At 42.6% G+C, this 22,881-nt stretch overlaps 1 protein-coding gene across 5 annotated transcripts in view; it reads right to left on the bottom strand.

Moving 5' to 3' along the window:
- Positions 1 to 22,881, bottom strand: part of KIF15 (kinesin family member 15) — an 84,962-nt gene that overhangs the window by 14,761 nt on the left and 47,320 nt on the right. For all 5 annotated transcript variants that reach the window (XR_007145684.1, XM_047826894.1, XM_047826923.1 and 2 more), the window contains 12 exons: positions 21,340 to 21,481; positions 19,587 to 19,728; positions 13,015 to 13,212; positions 12,085 to 12,192; positions 11,553 to 11,658; positions 10,462 to 10,627; positions 7,297 to 7,447; positions 7,003 to 7,088; positions 5,941 to 6,010; positions 5,464 to 5,550; positions 4,550 to 4,654; positions 3,495 to 3,617 (listed from right to left, as the gene is read on the bottom strand). Coding sequence is in view for 4 of the 5 variants with exons in the window: in XM_047826894.1 (XP_047682850.1) it covers positions 3,495 to 3,617; positions 4,550 to 4,654; positions 5,464 to 5,550; positions 5,941 to 6,010; positions 7,003 to 7,088; positions 7,297 to 7,447; positions 10,462 to 10,627; positions 11,553 to 11,658; positions 12,085 to 12,192; positions 13,015 to 13,212; positions 19,587 to 19,728; positions 21,340 to 21,481 (1,484 nt within the window). In the remaining variant the exon portion in view is untranslated. The remainder of the gene's footprint in view (positions 1 to 3,494; positions 3,618 to 4,549; positions 4,655 to 5,463; positions 5,551 to 5,940; positions 6,011 to 7,002; positions 7,089 to 7,296; positions 7,448 to 10,461; positions 10,628 to 11,552; positions 11,659 to 12,084; positions 12,193 to 13,014; positions 13,213 to 19,586; positions 19,729 to 21,339; positions 21,482 to 22,881) is intronic.

Raw genomic sequence — 22,881 nt, 5'->3', positions numbered from 1 at the left:
CTTCCTGGGGGAAGCTGCTCATGCACCTTCCTGTATCCATTCACCACCAGGGTGTGTCTGTCCTTTCTTGAGTATTCTGACCTAAAAGCTCTTCTATGGATTAAGGCAAGGACCCCTTTGTCATTAGTTGTAAATACTTTAGCTGAGGAAGCCAGGTGACTAGTAAAAGGGGGAACGTGAAGTGACTGTGGGATGATTCCCCTCGAATCTAAGATATTTCAATATGCACTGTCACACATTTTTTAAGAGAAGAACAAGAAAGACACAGGAGACAAAGGGAGTAAGGAAGAGCCTGGAGGTGAATTGTACTGAGCTCCCATTATTAGCCACTCCCACTCAAATAGCCAGGCTTCCCTCCACACTTGGGCAACAGGCAGTGTGGAACTGAAGATTTAGTCCCCATTTTATACTTGTACAAGACCTTAGGGTGTGACTTTTGTGTGCTACTTTCCACTTTTTTTGTTTTAACGTTTATTTATTTATTTTGAGAGGAGTGGGGGGACGGACGGAGAGAGAGAAGGAGAGAGAGAATCTGAAGCAGGCTCTGCACTGTTAGCGTGGAGCCCAACGTGGGGCTCGATCTCACAAACTGTGAGATCATGACCTGAGCCAAGATCAAGAGTCAGATGCTTAACTGACTGAGCCACCCAGGCACCCCTAAATTTCTTTTTTTTTTTTTAATTGAAGTACAGTTGACACTGTGTACAAACTTTCCAACTCACCTCCTAAAAATACTGCCAGCTCCCACAGACTGAGCAACTCACAAGCTGCCAGTCAGTTCCTAAGCCCTTTCCACGTGTCACCTCATTTCACCTCCTCTTAGGGACTAGGCGGCAGTGTTATCTCTGCTCCAGAGACGTGACAAATGAGGCAGAGACAAGTGTAACTTTCACAGCGTCACACAGCCAGGACTCAGACTCCACAGCAGCCAGCTCCGTAGCCTGTGCCCTAACAGCTTATTACTCTTGTCTTGTGCTCCTGCGGCCTGGACCGTCTTGTCTATTTTCATCTCCTTGCACTGCAGGTGTGTTAGCTTCGAGTCCTTTCTGGCATACAGGAGGCTAGAAATACAGACTCCTGGGTAAATCTGCCTTGGAGATCTATCCCCACAGGTTCTAAAGCTCAAAACTAGCGCATACACCGTGTGTTTCACCAACTTTCCCCAGGCCGCTATTTCTCCATCTCAGACGTACAAGGAACCGCCTTCGGTCACTGTGGCTAGAGCCCTCGGCACCCACTCTGCTTGCTGTTGCCACGGCACACGTCCTGCGGACCCCACAACTGCCTGCTGAACTTCTAAAGCACTGCTCAGTTCTATCTTGCCAACATTCCCACCACCACTTCTGGGCTCTGGCCTTTTCGCCTTTGGCCTGGGCTTGAAGTCTATGCAGCCGACACTCTTGGAGACGCTCCATGACACAGACTCCATCCGTCTCCACCTCAGCTCTCCCCCCACAGCCGGACAGGCCCCACCAACACCCACAGCCCCCTCCCTAGCGAAGCCTTGTACAAATACTATCTCCTTTGGGAAGTGCTCTGCGATTTTGGCACAGTCACTCCCCTCCTCCCTTTCCTGTGCTCCCAGATCCTTTGTTAGATCAAGATACGTTTAATTCTTTTTTTTTTTTTTTTAATTTTTTTTTTCAACATTTATTTATTTTTGGGACAGAGAGAGACAGAGCATGAAGGGGGGAGGGGCAGAGAGAGAGGGAGACACAGAATTGGAAACAGGCTCCAGGCTCCGAGCCATCAGCCCAGAGCCCGACGCGGGGCTCGAACTCACGGACCGCGAGATCGTGACCTGGCTGAAGTCGGACGCTTAACCGACTGCGCCACCCAGGCGCCCCAAGATACGTTTAATTCTTAAAATAGATAGCATATTTTGACGTAAGTAACAGTGTTTCAATCATTCTTCCAGGCAAGGACAAATGGTAGGTGGGTTCAATAAATATTTGTTGTTTCTTTCATGGATAGCATAGTTTAGCAAGAAAGCTTTACTTCTAAAGCAACCACAGAGTAGTATATATGGTGGGTTACCATTTGTGTGAGAAAAAGAAAACTAAATGTATATGGGATTTGCCTAAAATGTCTCTGGAAGTAGGGCATCTGGGTGGCTCAGTTGGTTAAGCGGCCAACTTCGGCTCAGGTCATGATCTCATGATTCACGGGTTCGAGCCCCACATCGGGTTCTCTGCTGTGAGCGCTGAGCCTGCTTCAGATCCCCTGTCCCCCTACCTCTCCCTCCCCCATTCACACTCGCTGTCTCAAAAATAAACATTTATTTAAAAAAAAAATCTCTGGAAGGATACATGACAGAATATCTACTGCTTTATGTAATTTGAATTTTGAGCCATGTGACAGTACTGCTTGCTTGCTTGTTTATTTACTTACTTATTGAGAGAAAGAGAGCGAGAGAGAGAGAGAGAGAGAGAGAGAGCGCGCGAGCGTGCACATGTGGAGGGGAGGGGCGGAGAAAGAGGGAGAGAGAATCTTAAGCAGGCTCCACGCCCAACGCAGAGCCTGACTCGCAGAGCCTGACTCGGGGCTCAATCTCACCATCCTGGGATCATGACCTGAGCCAAGATGGAGAGTTGGCCACTCTACTGACTGAACCGCCCAGGCGTCCCAGTACTGCTTCATTTAAAAATAGACACATTTACACCAACAACGAAAAATTAAAACCCACTTTAGCTAAAACCTACCTCAGCTGGTTTAACCTGTTAACCAGATCTTTCTTTGCTCCCTGCTGCTACCACTCCACCAAGTAAACGCAGTGGCCAATCTGCTCCCCTTTGGGAAGAGGGTCAGTTACAGGAACTTACCAGTGTAAGGGTTAAATTGTAGTGTAGGGCTAAAGCTTAGCTTGAAAAATAACAGCTTTGTGTTGACACTGAAGGTTAAGAGATAACAGCCTTGCTTTGCTCTGGTAAACTACGCCTCATACCCTTGTAAATTAGGCTTCACCAATTAAGGAAACAAAAGTTCAAAGAAAAGAGCGTCAGAGGCAGGGTCAAGGAGATCCACTGGTTGCAACTTCGAGGCAGAAAGTCTAAAATAAACACCTCATTAGGCAACTGTTTCTAACTCTGTTCCCAGGTAATGATAAAACGATGTGATCGGTTATAAAAACTCTGTACCCCAGCTGTTCAGGCCGCACTCTTATGAAGAGTGTTGGTCCCGGTTGGTCGGCCTTGCCTCTCATTGTAATAAACTTTGTTGTGACTGTCACTGGTGCCCGTAGCATTCTGTTTCAGGAGTCGTGTGGATGCAACACCAGCTGTTAGCACAAATGAATGCATATCAACTGGATAAAGTATAACAATTTTAGTGTTATCTATTACTGGCCTAACTACCCTATGGGAAAATGGCTCTAATTATGACTTGTCCCTTTAAAAAGCCCTCTGTTTCTTCATTAATAACCTCCACGCACACATACACATACAAACATTGCCATGGAAAAAGGCAAAAAAGAGTCAGGATGTGTTAACATGTACCTCTATGTCCTCAGAGAGTATTCTCAGTCTAAGGGCTTCTTTCAGGTCCAGAATCTCCACTTCCTGTTTCTTAATCAACACTTTGCTCTCTTCCTTGTCAGCCAAAGCAGAGTTGTGTTTGCACTGCAGAAAGAAAGTTGTAAGAGCTGTCTGCTTTCCTGTGCTTATTTTTTCACTAAAATAACAAGAAGGAGTCTGAGCTCCGAGGTGATGATGAGACTAACACAAATAGTTCAATAACTACTTATTGGACAAACGAATGGAAGAATAAGTGCATGAATGGTGAAGAGAAGTCAAAAAGTCCCACAGGGAGCAGTGAAAAACCACTCAGGTTTTCTTACTGTTTTTTGGTCATCTCTGCCCCTAACAATGGGGCTCAAACTCCCGACCCAGAGACCAAGAGTCGCACTCTTCACCGACTGAGCCAGCTGGGCGCCCCATATTAATTATTATCACACCTTTATCAAGAAACTGCCTTCGGCAACAAACGTGAGAACAGCAACCTCCCTTTGTAGCAGAGGAATGACCAACGTGGGCAAAAAACTTCACCTTGACCCGAGGTGAGGAGGAAGCACCCACATTCAACTTAGGTATGTGCGCGCATGAGGGGGAAAGTAGTTACTCGGAGAAAATACTCACTTGAGGAAACCAGAAAGTCCAATAATGGAAAAACTCACTCGCTATACAAGGAATGTCTCTGAACTTAACCAAAACGTGTCACTGTTTTTCCTCAAAGCAACGAAAGAACACCACATACCCTTAACTATCACGGATTACAACCGGCCTGCTTCTGATCAGCAATTCCCAATCGGTGCACACAGAGCACTGAACCCAGGCCAGGACGATCAGAGCAGGGCGGCAGCGGGCACCGCCTCACAGGGGTCAGCATATTAAAAGCTCTGTAAGTTCTGCGAATCCAGAAACCTGTTGAGGCTTTGACTAGGATTTCCAAACCGATTTGACCACAGCAATCCTTTTGTTCTGGTGTAGCATTTGTCAAACTCTTGAAGAATCTGGGGAGTGCTCAAATGTATCTTGTCGGTTACAGAACTTACACTGATGTCCTTCAGTTCTTGCTTCAGGGTGTCTATGGTTTCTGTTTTTTCACACACCGATGTTCTCAGCTCCTGGATCTGGCTCATGAGGTCAGCTACAACTTCCTGATGAGGAGAGAAACAATGTCTTCACACCCAATGACATTAAGGAGGAGACCATTACTGAGGTAAACAACAGTTTACCTCTCCGAAAGACAACAGGAGAAGTCCATTTTGTTTTAGCAAAATACGTCACATTATATTATTATCAGTTTGTATATTAATGGCCTTACTCTATTTGATTTAATAATTTGCTTTGGTTTTTCTGAATGAATTATAGGTAGGCATATAAGAAATTTATACCTAATTTGATACTTGGACATGCATATTTCATTTACTATCCTAATTAAAGACAACACACCAGAAATCTGACAGTTTGTATCATGGGACTCAGAGTCAACCAGAAAGGCTCACACTAACAGCAGCCTAGTAAAGAGGGGCAGGATGGGTTTTAGAAACAGTGCCACCAGCGGGCCACCTGGGTGGCTCAGTTGGTTAAGCATCCGTCTCTTGATTGCAGCTCATGTCATGATCTCATGGTTGCTGGGATCAAGCATGCTTAAGATTCTCTCTCTCCCTCTCCCTCTCCCCCCACCCCAAAATAAAAAAATATATAAAAAAATAATAAAAATAGAAACAGTGCCATCAGAAGTAGTAGAACAGTTTCCTCTTGAAGTTACATGGAGAAATAATAATAATAATAATAATAATAATAATAATAGAAGATCCCCTTCTCTGCCAACCTTGGAAGACAAACAAGGCCTAAGTGTCTACAGGAATGCCAGCTACCAGTCACCCTGCGGGCAGGGGACGGGAACATTAAAGCCTCACTTATGAGGAAAATAAAGAGGGATTCGGCTTCAACCTCTACCAACCTTGTCAGCATCTCTAGACTTTTCCAGAGAACGAATTACTTTTTCGGTAGCATATAAACTTTCTTCCAGTTTCTGTACTTTTGCCATCTATGGGGAAAAATAACTATTTTTAGAAAAAGAATTAAATTCCAAAGCCAACCACATACACATATAGGGGGGGAAAAAAAAGAAGTTGAAATCTCCTTTTCATATTGTATGGTGCTCATCAGGTAACACTTGAAAAGGAGAAGCTGGGTTAAAAGGCATTGATTCTGTGGGTTTCCACCGGGGGGCCACCAACAAAGTATGATTATAGCCTTCCAAGGAGTTAGAAAAACAAGAGTTCAAAAATAATACAACCAACCAAAAAGCTCATCTATTTTTACTACCTATTTTCGACACCTGAGAGCTGAAACCTTGTTCATAATGCACCTCTCCAGACACCGGACTGGGAGTTACAGACCTCAAAGGCTAGAATTAAGAGCACAGATCACTCACCTGCTGCTCGCATTTGGCTATCTCTTTCTGTTTCTCCTGGTGCACAACCTCAAGAACTTCTAATATTTCTCTGAAAGAAAAGAATGATCTTTTTTACTCATGACTTCATCCAATGGAAACAGGAAGCGGGTGCATTTGTACAGAAGAGATTCTGTGAACGGCAACGGAACTTTGTTTGGCACACGCTTGGCATCAGGCATTGTGTTCCAGCAGGAGTCAAGATCTGAACCCATTTCTTCAACAAACCAAAGAGAACCTATTTTGTGCTACGGGTTTCTCTTTCTTTGGAGCACTCAGGACTTGCTGACATAAGCATGTGTTTATTACCTATCTCTCTGTGCTAGAATGTGAAACTCACGGGGATGGGGATATTTTGTTCACTGTCTTACCTCTAAATAAATGTTCTGGCACTTACCAGAATAGTGCCGGGCTTGTTGGATATCACCTAGTGTTTGAACAACTAAATGGTTAACTGTTTCCCAGCTAAGATGTATGCCCACCAGATGTAGTTACCTCCGTATCCCCAGGCCTAGAAGAGAAGCCGAGTCATACTAAAAACTCTACAGGTATCTGCTGAATAAACAAATACTTCCTCTTGCTACAGTAATGATCATCCTGCTGGCTGAGGCCAAGAGACTGACAGAGATCACCAAGGAAAAGAACTTGAAGAGACAGGCAAGAAGGACAATGGCATTCCATATTAAAGGACCAAGAGAAAAACAGAGCAGCCAGAAAAAGAATAGTAGAGACAGAAATAAAAATCAGTCCCCACCTTCCAGTTATAAAAATACCGAGATTTATTTATAGAAGGACCAGAGTTCTGATCACCATCAACTGCTATTCATTTCAAAAGTAGCGTAGCTACTTCCTGAATGCTTTTGAAAAATTAAGTTTCTCTACATAGCCTCTTATACAAAAGAATCGGATATTCATTTTGGAATGTTTTAAAAAAATAACCTTACAGGGCATCAGCAATAAAAAAAACCCCAAACAACTCAAGATAAAGAATGTGATAGTAAATGATACTCTAGTCAACTAATGGAAAAGATAAATAGCACTCACTTAGAACTGTTTTCTTTATCTTCTTCAAATTGTAATAATAATTTGTTATTGCGTTCTTTTTCTGCCTCAAAAAGCTCCACCAAATTCTAAAAGACAATGTCATATTAGATTTTAAGAAATTGTTACTAGCAATGCACAGTCAACAAACACATCAAGTACCTTCTATGTTGGCAGGCACGAGGGGCCAGTACAGAAGTTAGGAAGAGGTCAATAAACAGGCCTTGCCCTGTGCTCCAGGGAACAATCACACATTCAGGACAAATTCATCAATAACCAATACCTTTCTTAACTTACATTCAGATCAGATTTCAGAGTTTCATTTTCATTTTTGCAGTTTTGGAGGTTTTTTGAAAGTTGGTCAATTTCAAACTTCATTACTTCTTGTAAGTTGTCATAGGAATCCTGTAGGCAGGCTTTGCTCTCAAGAAGCTTTTCCTTTTCTAATCTTTATCAGGAAAACATTTTTACAATGGTCAATATAAACATCAAATGTAGTTCTGCGAGTTCAATTACCGGCAGTTCCACTGCTCCTGTCTACAGACCGTGCCCAACTTACAGAAGCCTTGACTGACGTGACCGTGTGTGGGATGCCCACGATGCACAAACATGTAACACACAATGGACCACAGAGCAGTGTGACGGGGCCGGAGGAGACAGGGTGGGCATGTTAGCTTGAGCCATATACCTCCTCATTCTGCCTCCCATGGTCTCAACCAGACATGCTTAACTCGTGGGCAATTTTGAGTCATGGATTCATTTTAGGGAGTTCCAGACCTAACCCTTCCTTACGTAAGCTAGGAAATGGCCGTTCACTTAGTTCTGTTGACACCTCACCTCTATTCATTCATCACATATCCTCTCAATTCTAGGAAGATTCTAAGATGGCAAATGTGGCTTTGGTTTGAGCAAGAGAGCAACTCCCCCAGAAAGAACCATTTCTTAATTCACGTGATTATTGTTTCCCGCTTCTTAGGTTCTCATCCTCTCGTTCTGCGCTGCACCTGCTGTGACAGGCCCAAACATCCAGGGCTCGGCCAAGAACTAGTGAACAATGAACCTGACTCTGCACCATCCAAAAGAGATGTCCCAGCTTGTAAACTGATTAGGCAGGGATTCATCTGCTTTACTTGCTGAAAGCAGAGCAGAAGTGGCACATTACAAAGTGGTACGGTCTGGGTGGCTCAGTCGGTTAAGCGTCCGACTCTTGATTTCGGCTCAGGTCATGGTCGGTTTGTGGGTTTGAACCCTGCATTGGGCTCTGTGCTGAGAGCGTGGAGCCTGCTTGGGATTCGCTCTCCCTCTCTGCCCTTCCCCTGCTCATGTGTGCTCTCTCTCAAAACAAATAAACTTACAAAAAACCCAAAAAACAAAACCAAAGTGGTATAAATCAATTGCTAAAGAGAGGCATACAGACAACAGACCAGAGGAGAGATGTGTGTATTTATGATACAAACTGTGTATAGAAAGCAGCCAAATGATTCAAGGAACACACAGCGGTATTGGGCTATTTCACGCAGGGGCCTTCTCACCACCTGTGGGGACATGGAGTATAAGCAGCCCAAAGAGTGATACACTCGGTTTGAGCAAGAGAGTTAAACCTGAGACACTGAGAAAAATTATATCAAATTTAAAAAGCAAAGAAGTACTTGCTATTTTTAAGACAGAATTTAAGTACATAGTCAAATATAGTGGATTCTTAATATTTTAGATCTGGTTCAAATGACTTGTAAACATGAGGAAATTAAAATCCAACGAGATAAGTGGAGTGACCTTTCCAAAAAACTCACACAAAGTTCATTTATGACACAGCCAAGATCAGGGTCAGTGATTCAGATGTTAAAAACAAATACCTGGTGGGGCGCCTGGGTGGCTCAGTCGGTTAAGCGTCCGACTTTGGCTCAGGTCATGATCTCACGGTTCATGGGTTCAAGCCCCGCATCGGGCTCTGTGCTGATGGCTCAGAGCCTGCAGCCTGCTTCGGATTCTGTGTCTCCTTCTCTCTCTGTTCCTCCCCTGCTCATGCTCGCTCTCTCGCTCTCTCTCTCTCTCTCAAAAATAAATAAAGATTAAAAAAAAACAACAAAAAAAACCCCCACAAATGCCTGATAAGAAAAAAACAACAGTGCATCAGGGATGACAAATGGCAACTCAGTGCTGGGGAAACAGGGGCAGTGGAGGCTGACAGCCCCCCACCAACTCACGGGAAAGGAGTCATTCGGGGGGCAGGGATGGGATTTCAGGGGATGCTGAAAGATGGATTTTTATAAGAAAGCTCTCAATCTTAAGAATGCAATGCGAAACTTTTTTTTTAAATGTTTATTTTTGAGAGAGAGAGAGAGAGACAGACAGACAGACAGACAGAGGCAGGCAGACAGAGAGGGAAACACAGAATCCGAAGCAGGCTCCAGGCTCCAAGGTGTCAGCACAGAGCCCAAGGCAGGGCCCGAATTCACAAACCGTGAGATCATGACCCGAGCCCAAGTCAGATGCCCAACCAACTGAACCACCGAGGCGCCCCTATGCTAAACTTTTTAAACACCACACTGGGAAGATCCAGCAAAAACATGTTTATGGATGAATCCGGTCTGCAGATCTCAAATTTTCTTCCTCTATTTTAATTCCTCGTGCAGAAAACACATAAAAACTGCAGATTTAAACCTTTGCAACGTGTATCATGCTCACAGCATCACGTGCCAAATGTCCATTATTAAATGCCACGGACCCATACGATGGCAACCAAAACACAAAATGATTTTATAAAAGGTTGAAATTGGCAAGGAAAAGAGCAGTAAAAGCAAACCCCTTACATCTGTCATTCCTTTATTTCAAGATTACCAGCACTGACTCCTGCCAGCCTCTGACAAGTTACTGTGGACAACAGTGACAACTACTGATTTGTTCTACCTTGTACTGTCCCTTCTTCTAATAAGAGCATACCTCTCCCTCTGGAAAAGGTGCATCACCTATGTTGGGCCTATATCACCTCAAACCCCTGGGAAGTGACTGGTCCGCAGGTAAGCAGAGGACTCCAGCAAAACCAATTCAGATTTTCCCTGGGATTGATACATGCCTTCTGGGACAGAGGGTTTCATCACAGGGGTCATTATGCTAAGAGAATATGCAGCGGTCTGAGGCGATCTGTTCCCCGTCACAGAGAGGAAGGCTCTCAATAGTAGGACTGAGTAAGGGCAACATAATGAGGGAAGCAGAGCAGGAACTGAGAGAGACAGAGACAGAGAGACAGAGACAGAGAGAAATGTGCACTGACAGTATCTTTTGAGACTCGGTCTAGTTTGCCCCTGAAACCAAAATCACCTCTAGGCCTCCCCGTTATTGTGAGCCAGTAATTTACCTTTTTGTTTAACTAGTTTGAGTTGGGTTTATAGCACTTGCACGGCGAGCAGTCCTGGACTGCAGGCCCCAACCAGGCAACTGGACAGCATAACAGAACAACTCTACCTGACGCTATCCAGCTGGAGCTGTGTGTGCGCGTGTCGATCAGAGAGGCTACTCAGCTCTTTCTCCTGACTCTCTCTGAACGAACTATACTCCAGCCTCACGGAAGACAGCTCCTTGTCTGCAGAGTGAAGAACTACTCGCAGGTCATGCACCTCACTTTTCAAAACTAAAAAACAAAACAAAATACATTCTCAACAGGTTTCTTTACACACACACACACACATTTTTTTTTTAACAAAGTAGACAAAGAGGTTGGATGGATATTTTCACACAAACAGCAAAAACAAGTTGGAGAGACCAATCTTAAGATGTTGAACAACCAAGTGGTAGGTACCTAGGAGCACAGAGATTTCTATTTTATTCCTCCTCGTTTATGATTTTTGGTATATTTCTACAAAAAAAGTAAAGGGTTAACATCTGTCCCTGATCTGCAGGTCACTTGACTGTTCCACTTTCTCCTGAGCCATGTGTATGGCAACTTTTAATATAAGGGAGAAAAAAATCAACAGATTTAACATATTTTAAGTGACCTAATCTTACTTATTGAAAACCCTTTGGTGATACACCAGAACATTCCAAAATGGGTTAAACACTGCTGGTCTTCTAAGAAAACTCCAATTGGAGGTGACATCAAGTAACTCTTTAGATCAAAGAAAACATAATGGCCGCCTTTTGTTTTAGCTTTATTACAAACTGCTGCAAACACTTTGATGAAAGGAGAAATAAGCTGCAAAAAACTGGGAATCAAATGATACTCCCACCTCTATGGACATATACAAATACATAGTTATTCTTTATTTTCTCACTGTCAAAATATTATTCATCTTATGATTTCAAGACACTTCATTTTCAAAGCAGTATTAAAAGGTTCAGCAACCAGTTCAATCACTTGTTTATGACCAGTCTTGAAGGAAAGCACCCTTTCTGATATGAGATTATTACTTACCACTGCCTTGCAGACCCAAGTCTGGTCATCTAATTAAAAACAAAACAAAACAACCAAAAACATAGGGGCAAGATTTACTCATAGAGGTCAAGAGATACTGAGTCACGGTATTCAGATTACAAAGCTCCCAGCCGTTCGAACTTACACTCATTCTTAGTTTGAGCGTCCCGAAGCTGCTTTTCAAGGACATTCAGTTGTGAGAGATGCTCTTGCTGCTGTCTGGTCCAATCAGTTCTTTCTGACGAGAAAAGCTTTGAGAAAAAGATAAATTTATTAGAAAAAGGTATACTGGCATGCTAAGATACTCTCCAAATCATTACCTTGTTTCTGTTTTTAAAATCTAGCTTCAGGTGTCTGACAGAAGAAAGTCGGCTGTTCCCACGAACTACAGTGAGGAAGACCAACAAAGAGGCAGGGCCACTGCAAGCACCTGGGCCATCTACCCTGCCTTGTTCCGAACCGAGAGCAAGGGCCCTATCTACACTGTCCACTAAGTGAGCTAGAATTCAGCCTAGGCGGTGTGTGTCATTATCAGAGCAGTGTGTGAAGTAACACAATAAAGAATACAACCCAAATGAGCCTTGACAAAGGCTTTGCAAAGTCCTGTTCTTCTTGTAACACTCTTCCTTTGAGGATCTGTTTCATACATCTTCTGAGGCCCTGCTCTTGGGTCTCACCTCCCGCGTTTGTACAGAATGATGTTCCAGTTTGTCAATGTGCTGCTGAAGCTTCAGGTTTTTATGCTCTTCCTCATCCAACTTGACTTGAAGGGCACTCATTTGTTCCTGCAACACAAAAACTTGAGTTGTCAAAAATTCTTTTCAGTGGAAATCGCAAACATTCCACTAAATAAAATAAAATAGAATAAAATTCAAAACCTCACATAGACAAAGGTATCAAAGGCCAGTTTGGAGCCAGAAAACAATTTCCAAAGACTACACTAATGACTTCTCATGTTTCAGAATTACACTTGTGGTCCATCAAAGCGGATAATTTGAAACACAAAGGGGAAAAATGATTCAATGGAATCAATCATAGAGCATCTTGAGACTTCTAAGAAGCTTTCCCAAGGCTGCATGGAGTGACTTTACAAGAATGGCCTCCATGCCTTGGAAAGGGCGAACTTTTGGAATTTGAGGGTAGTCTGGCTCACTCTAAGTATTGTCAAACAGCAGAAAAACTTTCTGAAAAAATAAATCACCAGAATTCTGAGATAAACACACTTCACACGTTCTTTCAAATACATCAAAAACTGTCTGCAATTTGATGTATAAGAAGATTCTTTCAATTATTTTAATTTTCTTTGCAGATACAGTACTGTGCTATATAAACCCGTTCTGGAACTTGAAGCTGGGGACAAGACTGGTCTCTTCATATAGGAGAGAGCCAAAACCTGAGGAGACTAGAGAGTGGGACTTGCTAAATACCGCAGAGCAAACAAAAAGAACGAGCAAAAGCTGGCTGATTTCTGCTTTCACACACCCGTGTTTAACAAGATACAATTTTAATACCACACAGATTTGAACACTACATATTAGAGTTGACATGATACAGGGAGTTTCTCAATGAATGTCTAGTTACTTGCTTTTTCTAAAACTAACCATTACCTGCACCATCCTAAGCTCTTCAGAAATGGCCTCAAAAGCCTGTTCATTCATCTCAGGTGGAACTGGCTCATTCAAGATATTATCATCTAATGTGCTGGGATTCTGAGCATGCACAGGGCCAGAGCTCCCTGCTTCGGGGCTTAGTTTTGGTACTGGTCGAGACCAAAGTTGATAAGCCTTGGTTGGTGTAGTTATAATCTGCGGCAAAAAGTGATTATGGACAACATTAGCACTCGTGAACAACACAGCCATAGCACTGAGTAATAACCATGTGAACAGAAAGGATAAAATTGAAATTCTAATCATCAAAAGAAGAGTATCCTTGAGAGGCAGCAGAGAAATGCCCAAGTAGAAACAAATCTATCAATTCAATGCGGTCTCAAGGAAAATTCTCTTAAGATTTTTAAAACTGAAACTAGATCAGCCAATTCCAAACTTCATACAAAGAGTAATTGTACAAGAAGAGACAAGTCAAAGGAGAACAAATTGGAAAGATTTCCCTGGCCTACATCAAATACACAGAAAAAGAGTGACTTATGTTGAAAGTTCAAATTAGTGAGAAAAACAAGGACTATTAAAAGTTAAATCCCTGGTGCCCCTGGGTGGCTCAGTCTGTTGGGCATCCGACTTCGGCTCAGGTCATGATCTCAAGGTTCGTGGGTTTGGGCCCCGCGTTGGGCTCTGTGCTTCGGATTCTGTTTCCCTCTCTTGGCCCCTCCCCGGCTCACTCTCTGTCTCTGTCTCTGTCCCTCTCGGTCTCTCTCTCTCTCTCTCTTTCAAAAATGAACATTAAAAAAAAAAAAAAGTCAAATCCCTAAGTCACACCATTCAAAAATAAAATAGCAGATGCATTAAACATCTCAGTGTAAAAATAAAATTATACTGATGATCTTGAGACTGTCTGGGCCTTTAAAAATACATAATAGAGGCTCTTTGCTCCTCCCCGTTGGACAGACAGCCTCATCTTCCGCTGTAGCCAGCCATGTCCCCGAGATACCATGGTGAAGGTCAGGGTAACCGGATTCAGCCAAATTAGGCACTTGGTCATCAGCGATGCTTTTAACTCCTGGCTAAGTGGATATTGTTACCATTAATGATCCCTTCATTGACCTTAATTACATGGTCTACATGTTCTAGTACGATTCCAACCAAGGCAAACTCCACAGTACAGTCAAGGCTGAGAACTGCAAACCTGTCATCAATGGAGAGCCCATCTCCATCTTCCAGAAGCCAGATCCCACCAACATCAAATGGGACGATGCCGGTGCTGAATAAATATATTGTGGAGTCTGCTGGGGTCTTCATCACCATAGAGAAGGCTGGGGCTCATGTGAAGAGTGGGGCCAAGAGGGTCATCACCTCAGCCCTTTCTGCTGATGCCCCCATATTTGTGATGGGCGTGAACCCTGAGAATTATGAGAGCTCCCTCAAGATTGTCAGCAATGCCTCCTGTACCGCCAACAGCTTGGCCCCTCTGGCCAAGGTCATCCATGAAAACTTTGGCATCATGGAGGGACTCATGACCACAGTCCATGCATCACTGCCACCCAGAACATCAGCCCTGCTTCTACTGGTGCTGCCAAGGCTGCAAGCAAGGCCATCCCTGAGCTGAACAGGAAGCTCACTGGCATGGCTCTCCATGTTTCCACTCCTAATGTGTCAGATCCATGGATCTGACCTGCTGCCTGGAGAAAGCTGCCAAATACGATGACGTCAAGAAGGTGGTGAAGCAGACATCGGAGGGCCCCCTCAAGGGCATCCTGGGCTACAGGGAGGACCAGGTTTGTCCTCAACTTTAACAGTGACAACCACTCTTCCATCTTTGATGCTGGGGCTGGCATTGCCTCAATGACCATTCTGTTAAGCTCATTTCCTGGTATGACAATGAACTTTGCTACAGCAACCGGGTGGTAGACCTCATGGTCCACATGGCATTCAAGGAGTAAACATCTCCTGGACCACCAGCCCTGGAGAGAGCAAGGGGAAGACAGAGGCCCTCAGCTTCTCAGGAGTCCTTTCCCCAACTCATCCCCAACACACTGAGAATCTCCTGACCTCTACACAGTTTCCATCCCAGACCCCCTGAAAAAGGAGAGGGGCTTGGGGAGCCCTACCTTCTCACATACCATCAATCAAGTATACTGTACCCCGAAAAAAAATACGTAAGTCACAAATACGAAAGATGAATAAACCTGGCTATATCAAAATTGAAAAAGTTCTTTCTAACAGAATCACATACAAAAAGACAAACAACCTGATGGCGAATACACTGGCAGTAGTACGTACGACACACAAAAGAGTAACACGTTAAAAACTACAAATCAGAAGGTAAAACAACTAATAAGAAAACAGACTTATTTTTCTTTTTCCTCCATGAAAAAGGACAGCGATCATAGATATGAGACTTTAACAGAAGTAAAAGAAATGAGAATTAAAACCTTCACAAGATAACATCCCTCACCCATCAGACTGTTAAAGAGTCACACAATGCCAGTTCCAGGGGCTGGCGCTGGGCAGTGAGGGCTCCCAGACCTCCTGGGAGAGCACATGGTGCAGACACCCAGTGGTCACTTGAATGGGAATGACCCCACTCCTGAGACATCAGAAGACGACCACTCCGTCCACAGACTCCACCCCCAAAGAACACCTACCCTGGCAAACACCTAAACAAGCCATGGGTTGTCCAAAACATGGCAGCCTAGATGTAAAATGAGGTAGAGCTCTACGTACTAGTTAATGTGGAATGACCCCAGCATAACCCAGAGTTAACAAAGGTCCACTGAAGAATAACATACATAGGATGATTCCATTAAATTTTAAAAACAAAGCACAACAAAAAAAACAACGTATGAAATAACCTGGCGTATTTTCCCAGTCCATGCATATTTACCATAGAAAATTGCCAAGTAAAAAGATTCCTAAACTGATAACAAATGACTCTCAGGGATGGGGGATAAAGGACTGGAATAGAACCCGACTGGCAATAGTGCTGAAAAAGAACTTGAACCGAAACTTACAGATGTATGTATATGTTTCTTCTAAACAAGAAGAACGTATTCATAAAGTACTCATATAGTTGAAAATGAACAACAACGAAAGCTCTGAAGGGCTGGGCTACTCTTGGCAAAACGTCATCACTTTAGTCTTATGTGCGGAGCTATAAATGGAGGAAGTAGGACTAGCCTGCCATGCATGGTGCTTCAAGCTCTAGAATTCTACCAAGGCAGAGGGCTACAAACACAGGATTATAAAACATTTGGCAATGTTGTACAAGTACTTTTTAATGTTTATTTATTTATTTGATAGAGTGGGGGATGGGGAGAGAGAGAGAGGGATGGAGAATCCCAAGTAGGTTCCATAATGTCAGTGCAGAGCCCAACTCAGGGCTTAATCCCATCAACCTGAGCCGAAATCAAGAGTCAGACACTTAACTGACTGAGCCACCCAGGCACCCCAGGAATTTTTTTTTTTCTTAGTTTATTTTGAGAGAAAAAGAGAGAGTGTGTGCAAGCAGGGGAGGGGCAGAAAGAGAGAGAGAATCCCAAGCAGACTCCACACTGTCAGTGTAGAGCCCGATGTGAGGACTGAACCCACAAACTGTGAGATCATGACCTGAGCCATAACCAAGAGTCAGATGCTTAACCCAATGAGCCACCCAGGAGCCCCTCTGCAAATATTTTAAAATAATCTCCTACACAGAATTTAAAGGCCATCATTTTTAAAGACCAAAGAAAAACATTCTACCTTTATTTTTTAAAATAGCATTTTCGAGGTTAAATAAATCATGATACATCCATAGAACAGATTTATGTGCAGCTGTCAAAAAACAAAACAAAACAAAACAAAACAAAACATAGAGAAAGTTCTTTTTAGTCATGGGACACACTCTAAGGAAAATCCAAAAAAAACCTGATGTAGAATGATATGTATAATATGTTACCATTTGTGTAAAATAAGAAAAGAGGAATAAGCAAGTGGGACATCAAAGTAAAAGGCTTTTGCACAGCAAAGGAAACCACCAACAAAACAAAAGGGCAACCTACTGAATGGCAGAAGATACTTGCAAATAACATTCAATAAAGGTTTAAGATCTAAAATATATAAAGAACTCATAAAACTCAAAACCAAAAAACCCCAAATAATCCAATTAGAAAAGGACAGAGGACCCAAATAGACATTTTTCCAAAGAAAACATCCAGATGGGCAGCATGCACATGAAAAAATGCTCAACATCACTCATCATCAGGGAAATACAGATCAAAACCACCATGAGCAATCAACACCTCACACCTGTCAGGATGGCTAGTATTAAAAGGACAAGAGAAAGGAAGTCCTCCTGCACTGTTGGTGGGAATGTAAATTGTGCAGCCACTGTGAAAAACAGTAGGGAGGTTTCTCAAAAAGTTAAAATAGAACTACAATAGGTCCAGCAAAATTCTACTGCTGGGTATTTATTTACCAAAACAAAATGGAAACACTAATTTGAAAAAAATATATGCACCCCTATGTTTTTTTGCAGCATTATTTCCAATAACCAAGACATACAAGCAACCCAAGTGTCCATCAATAGATAAATGGATAAAGATGTCACACACACACACACACACACACACACACACACACACACGCGAATATTACTCAGCCATAAAAAAGACTGAGATCTTGCCATTGGTGACAACATGGATGGACATAGAGGGTATCATGCTAAGTGAAATAAGTCAGAAAAAGACAAATACTATATGATTTCACTTAAATATGGAATCTAAAACAACAAAACAAGGGGTGCCTGCATGGCTCAGTCAGTAGACTGTGAGACTCTTGATCTCAGGGTTGTGGGTTCAAGTCCCACAGTGGGTGTGGAGATTACTCAAAAATAAACATTAAAAAAATTTTTTTATAAATCTTTTTTTAATGTTTATTTTTGAGAGACACAAACACACAGCATGAGTTGGGGAGGGATAGAGAGAGAGGGAGACACAGAATCCGAAGCAGACTCCAGGCTCTGAACTGTCAGCACAGAGATGTTTCGAACTCATGAGACATGAGATCATGACCTGAGCCGAAGTCAGACGCTTAACTGACTGGGCCACCCAGGGGCCCCTATTAAAAATTAATTAATTAATTAAATACAAAACAAAACAAACCAGAAATAGACTCATGGTGGTTGCCAGAGGAGAAGGGGTTGGGGAAGATAGGTGAGATGGCCTAAGGGGATTAAGAGTTACAAGCTCCCAGTTATAAAATAAATAAGCAAAAGGGATGTAATGTACAGCATAGGGATTACAGTCAATCATATTGTAACTAACTCTGTATGGTGACAGATGGGGACTATACTTACTGGGTAAGCACTGCACAACGTATAGAATGGTCACATCACTATGTTGTACATCTGAAGCTACAACAATGATATTGTATGTAAACTAGAATTCAATTAAAATTGAAAAAAAGAAAAAATTAAAAATTAAAGGATGGAAACCAAAACCAAGACTGAGTAACAGTGACTACTTCCAAAAAGGGCCTTGGATGGTCGGCAGGAAGGACAGCAGGGAGAGACTTGTCACCATATATTCTTTGTACCTTTAACAATTCCAGTCATGTGAATTGCCTATTCAAATGAATGAATAAAATTTCTTTTAAAAGAAGTCTCCTATTAAGCGACACCAAAAATATCCCTTGTAAAATAACCAGTAGGGATAAACATCTATTTTTAAGATGTATAAGAAACATTTTTTTAGCCTGCAGAGAATTTGGTCCAAAAGCTCAATCACTGGCATCAGCATCATCACCTCTTTAATCTTTTGCTTCTCCTCCTCTCCGCATTCTTAGATGTTCATTTTTTTTTCTTTTACGAAGGCTATGGCTGTTTAGGGAAAGAAGCCCTCCTAGTATCATCAGTGTTACCTGGATCCTTCAGGGGTCTTTGTCTTTAAAATGTCTATTCTTCTACAACAGCTGTGGGTACACAGTACATTATAGCAACAGCTGCCGAGATCCACCAGGCGCCAGGCACTCTACTATCCCATTTGACGTTCTAAAAAACCTACAGTCAAATTAGTCTCACCCTTAATTTGGAGATCATAAATATGAGGCTTGGACATTAGGAAACCCTGGGGCGCCTGGGTGGCTCAGTTGGTTGAGCATCTGACGTCGGCTCAGTTCATGATCTCATGTCTCATGAGTTCGAGACATCTCTGTGCTGATAGCTCAGATCCTGCTTCGGATTCTGTGTCTCCCTCTCTCTCTGCCCTCCGTCAACTTGTGCTCTCTCTCTGTCTCTCAAAATATAAATAAACATTAAAAGAAATATTTTTTTAAAGAAGTTAGGAAATCCTGCCTAAGTTTAGTGACAGATGAAAATTTGAACCCAGGTCTGATTTCAAATGCCACATTCTTTCCCACCCCACCCCACCCCTGGAGCCAGACATCAGAACACTAGGACCAGAGTCACCCTGGAGTTAACCGTCTGCAAGAGATTCTATCGTATCTGGCAACCATCAGTGCAGATTCTCTCCACTGTTAACAAAATGAGATCAAACTGACTTAGGATCGAAGAAGTGCTTCAGATCGCCTACCTTAAGCGTTTCGGCATGAATTTTATTCAGCTGAGAAACTTCTTGTCGCTTGCAGGCTTTTGTTGCTTCCAAAAGGTTTTCAAGATTAAGGTTTGCTTTTTGCAAAGACTGAAGCTCTGACTCCAATTCTAGCTGCTTTTTCCTAAGAGATATTTAAAAGTCAAGTATTTTAGGTAATAAGTAATGTCATACATTTGTAAAACACTTTACACTTTAAAAAAAAAATTTTTTGGGGGGGCGCCTGGGTGGCGCAGTCGGTTAAGCGTCCGACTTCAGCCAGGTCAGGATCTCGCGGTCCATGAGTTCGAGCCCCGCGTCAGGCTCTGGGCTGATGGCTCGGAGCCTGGAGCCTGTTTCCGATTCTGTGTCTCCCTCTCTCTCTGCCCCTCCCCCATTCATGCTCTGTCTCTCTCTGTCCCAAAATTAAAAAAAAAAAAAAAAAAAAAGTTGAAAAAATTTAAAAAAAAATTTTTTTATCTTTATTTTTGAGAGAGAGACAGACAGACACACGGAAAGAAAGAGTGAGAGTGGGGGAGGAACAGAGAGGGAGACACAGAATCTGAAGCAGGCTCCAGGCTCTGAGCTGCCAGCACAGAGTCCGACACAGGGCTTGAACTCACGTTCGTGAGACCATGACCTGAGCCGAAGTCGGACCCTCAATCGACTGAGCCACCCAGGCGCCCGAACACTTTACACTTTATACTCTCACATAACTTGATAGTTTTCTAACTCAGAGATATTCTCAGATTATTACCTTCATTTTCCAGTTGGGGAAAATACAGCATATGAGAATTAACTACAGTGTAAAGTATTTAACTAGTAAATGGTCGAGTTCCAATTCAAAAGCCCAAGTAGTCCATGACGATAGCACACATGATATATTATTTTTAAAATGAACGCTTCTTTTTTTTTGGACAGGATTAATCTTAGTTATAATATGAATGTGGTTCATCTTCGTTTTCTTTTACACAAAGAGCATAAAGAATATTAACAAACCTATAATTTCTAAAAATCCTGACTTCATTCATAAAAACACTGATTTAAATTTGGTAACCAGATACAGGTGTATCAGTGAAAACATCCGTATCATTTAGTTCATTAAATATATTAAAAGAGGGGTGCCTGGGTGGCGCAGTCGGTTAAGCCTCCGACTTCAGCCAGGTCACGATCTCGCAGTCCGTGAGTTCGAGCCCCGCGTCAGGCTCTGGGCAGATGGCTCGGAGCCTGGAGCCTGTTTCCGATTCTGTGTCTCCCTCTCTCTCTGCCCCTCCCCCGTTCATGCTCTGTCTCTCTCTGTCCCAAAAATAAATAAACGTTGAAAAAAAAAATTAAAAAAAAAAAAATATATATATATATATTAAAAGAGCTTTTTCTTCATGCCACAGGTTAGTTGCTAAATGCGAATTCATATTTAAAGTAAAATGCTCAGGGGCGCCTGGGTGGCGCAGTCGGTTAAGCGTCCGACTTCAGCCAGGTCACGATCTCGCGGTCCGGGAGTTCGAGCCCCGCGTCAGGCTCTGGGCTGATGGCTCGGAGCCTGGAGCCTGTTTCCGATTCTGTGTCTCCCTCTCTCTCTGCCCCTCCCCCATTCATGCTCTGTCTCTCTCTGTCCCAAAAATAAATAAATGTTGAAAAAAATATATATAAAAAAAAAATAAAGTAAAATGCTCAAATTATCAATATTAAACACGAAAACAACTCAACACTAAAAGATACTGAAATAGGTAAGCACGAATGGGTATTTACACCTTACCTCATTAGTTCTTTGAATTCTTCATATTCTTGCTTTGAATTATTCAGCTCTGCCTGAATTTGCAGGAGTTGTGTTTTCAACTTCTCAGTGTTCACTAAAGAACATGGCTCCTTTGGTGCTTTAGGAGAAAATCCCGGTTGACCTGGTAATAAGGAAACAACTCAGTCTTTGAAAGACAAGAATAACAGAGCACATTTTTTTTAAGTTCTCGGCCAGGTATTAATTTTGAAGCAAAGAAGGAAAAATGAGAGATGGGTTGGAAGGTGGACCCCGAAAAACAAGAGCCTGTATGTAGCTCAGCAAGAGACAAAGACACCACACACGGTGTCAGAGAGTACTGGTTTTTGAGAGGTTGAGAAGCCGCAGGATGTAGGGGTGTATTTAAGGCAACACGTTTTCCCTCAGGGGAAAGAGCAAGCCATGAAGTACAACACACACACCGCGGGATGGTGAACCATCAACGGGCGAATACTGCAGAAATTCATGCCAAAGGCTAATGTCACCAGTCAATAAATTATTCAGAAAAGGAACCAAATAGCAAAGGCAGCAAGTTGAAAGAGCTTGGTACCATCTAACAGGTGGAAAATATTTTCAGGGATTGTTTAGAAGACTAATTATGTTGAAGAGAGTTCCAATGAGTTCCACCGAGGGAAAGCTTCATGTAAAAGTTATTTAGAGAATGATTCTTGTTTGGAAGATGGTGGGATCCAGAAATGACCATTAGTATCTTTCAAAGGTATATAAGTCAAGGAATTATTTGAGGCCAAAATGGCGAAAAAACTAGAGAGCATTATAGGGAAAAATAGCTGAAATAAAGAACAAAAACTGTGACCTTAACTTCACATCTAAAATCAGCCTCTCTACAAACCAAATACTGTGAATTTTATTCTTTTATTGAGTCATAACAGAATGGAAGAAGGCTTGCAAAATGAAAATTTAAAAAGGGCACAGGGGTGCCTGGGTGGCTCAGTGCTGACAGCTGAGAGCCTGCAGCCTACTTCAGATTCTGTCTCTCCCTCTCTCTTGGCCCCTCCCCCACTCACGTTGTGTCTCTCTCAAAAATAAAAAATAAACATTAAAAAAAAATTGGGGGGGATGCGCCTGGATGGCTCAGTCAGTTGAGCGTCCGACCTCGGCTCAGGTCATGATCTCACCATCTGTGAGTTTGAGCCCCATGTCAGGCTCTGTGCTGACAGCTCAGAACATGGAGCCTGCTTTGGATTCTGTGTCTCCCTCTCTCTCTGCCCCTTCCCAGCTCATTCTCTGTCTCTCTCTGTCTCAAAAATAAATAAACGTTAAAAAAAAAAAATTTTTTTTTAATAAATGAACAGGCTTCGTCATGAGTGCTGGTAACATTAGGGTTTTCTTAATTGCAACCTGGAATGACACAAAGGCTGCCACCGAATATGAGAAGAGCCCACAAAAATATTCACTCTAAGAATGGGGCAAATGCACTGGGGTACCTGGGTGGCTCAGTTGGTTAAGCGGCTGACTCCTGATTTCAACTCAGGTCATGATCTCACAGTTTGTAAGTTTGAGATA

This window comes from Prionailurus viverrinus, chromosome A2 (assembly GCF_022837055.1).
Source record: "Prionailurus viverrinus isolate Anna chromosome A2, UM_Priviv_1.0, whole genome shotgun sequence".
Classification (NCBI taxonomy): domain Eukaryota; kingdom Metazoa; phylum Chordata; class Mammalia; order Carnivora; family Felidae; genus Prionailurus; species Prionailurus viverrinus.
This window is presented reverse-complemented; position numbering and strand designations above follow the sequence as displayed.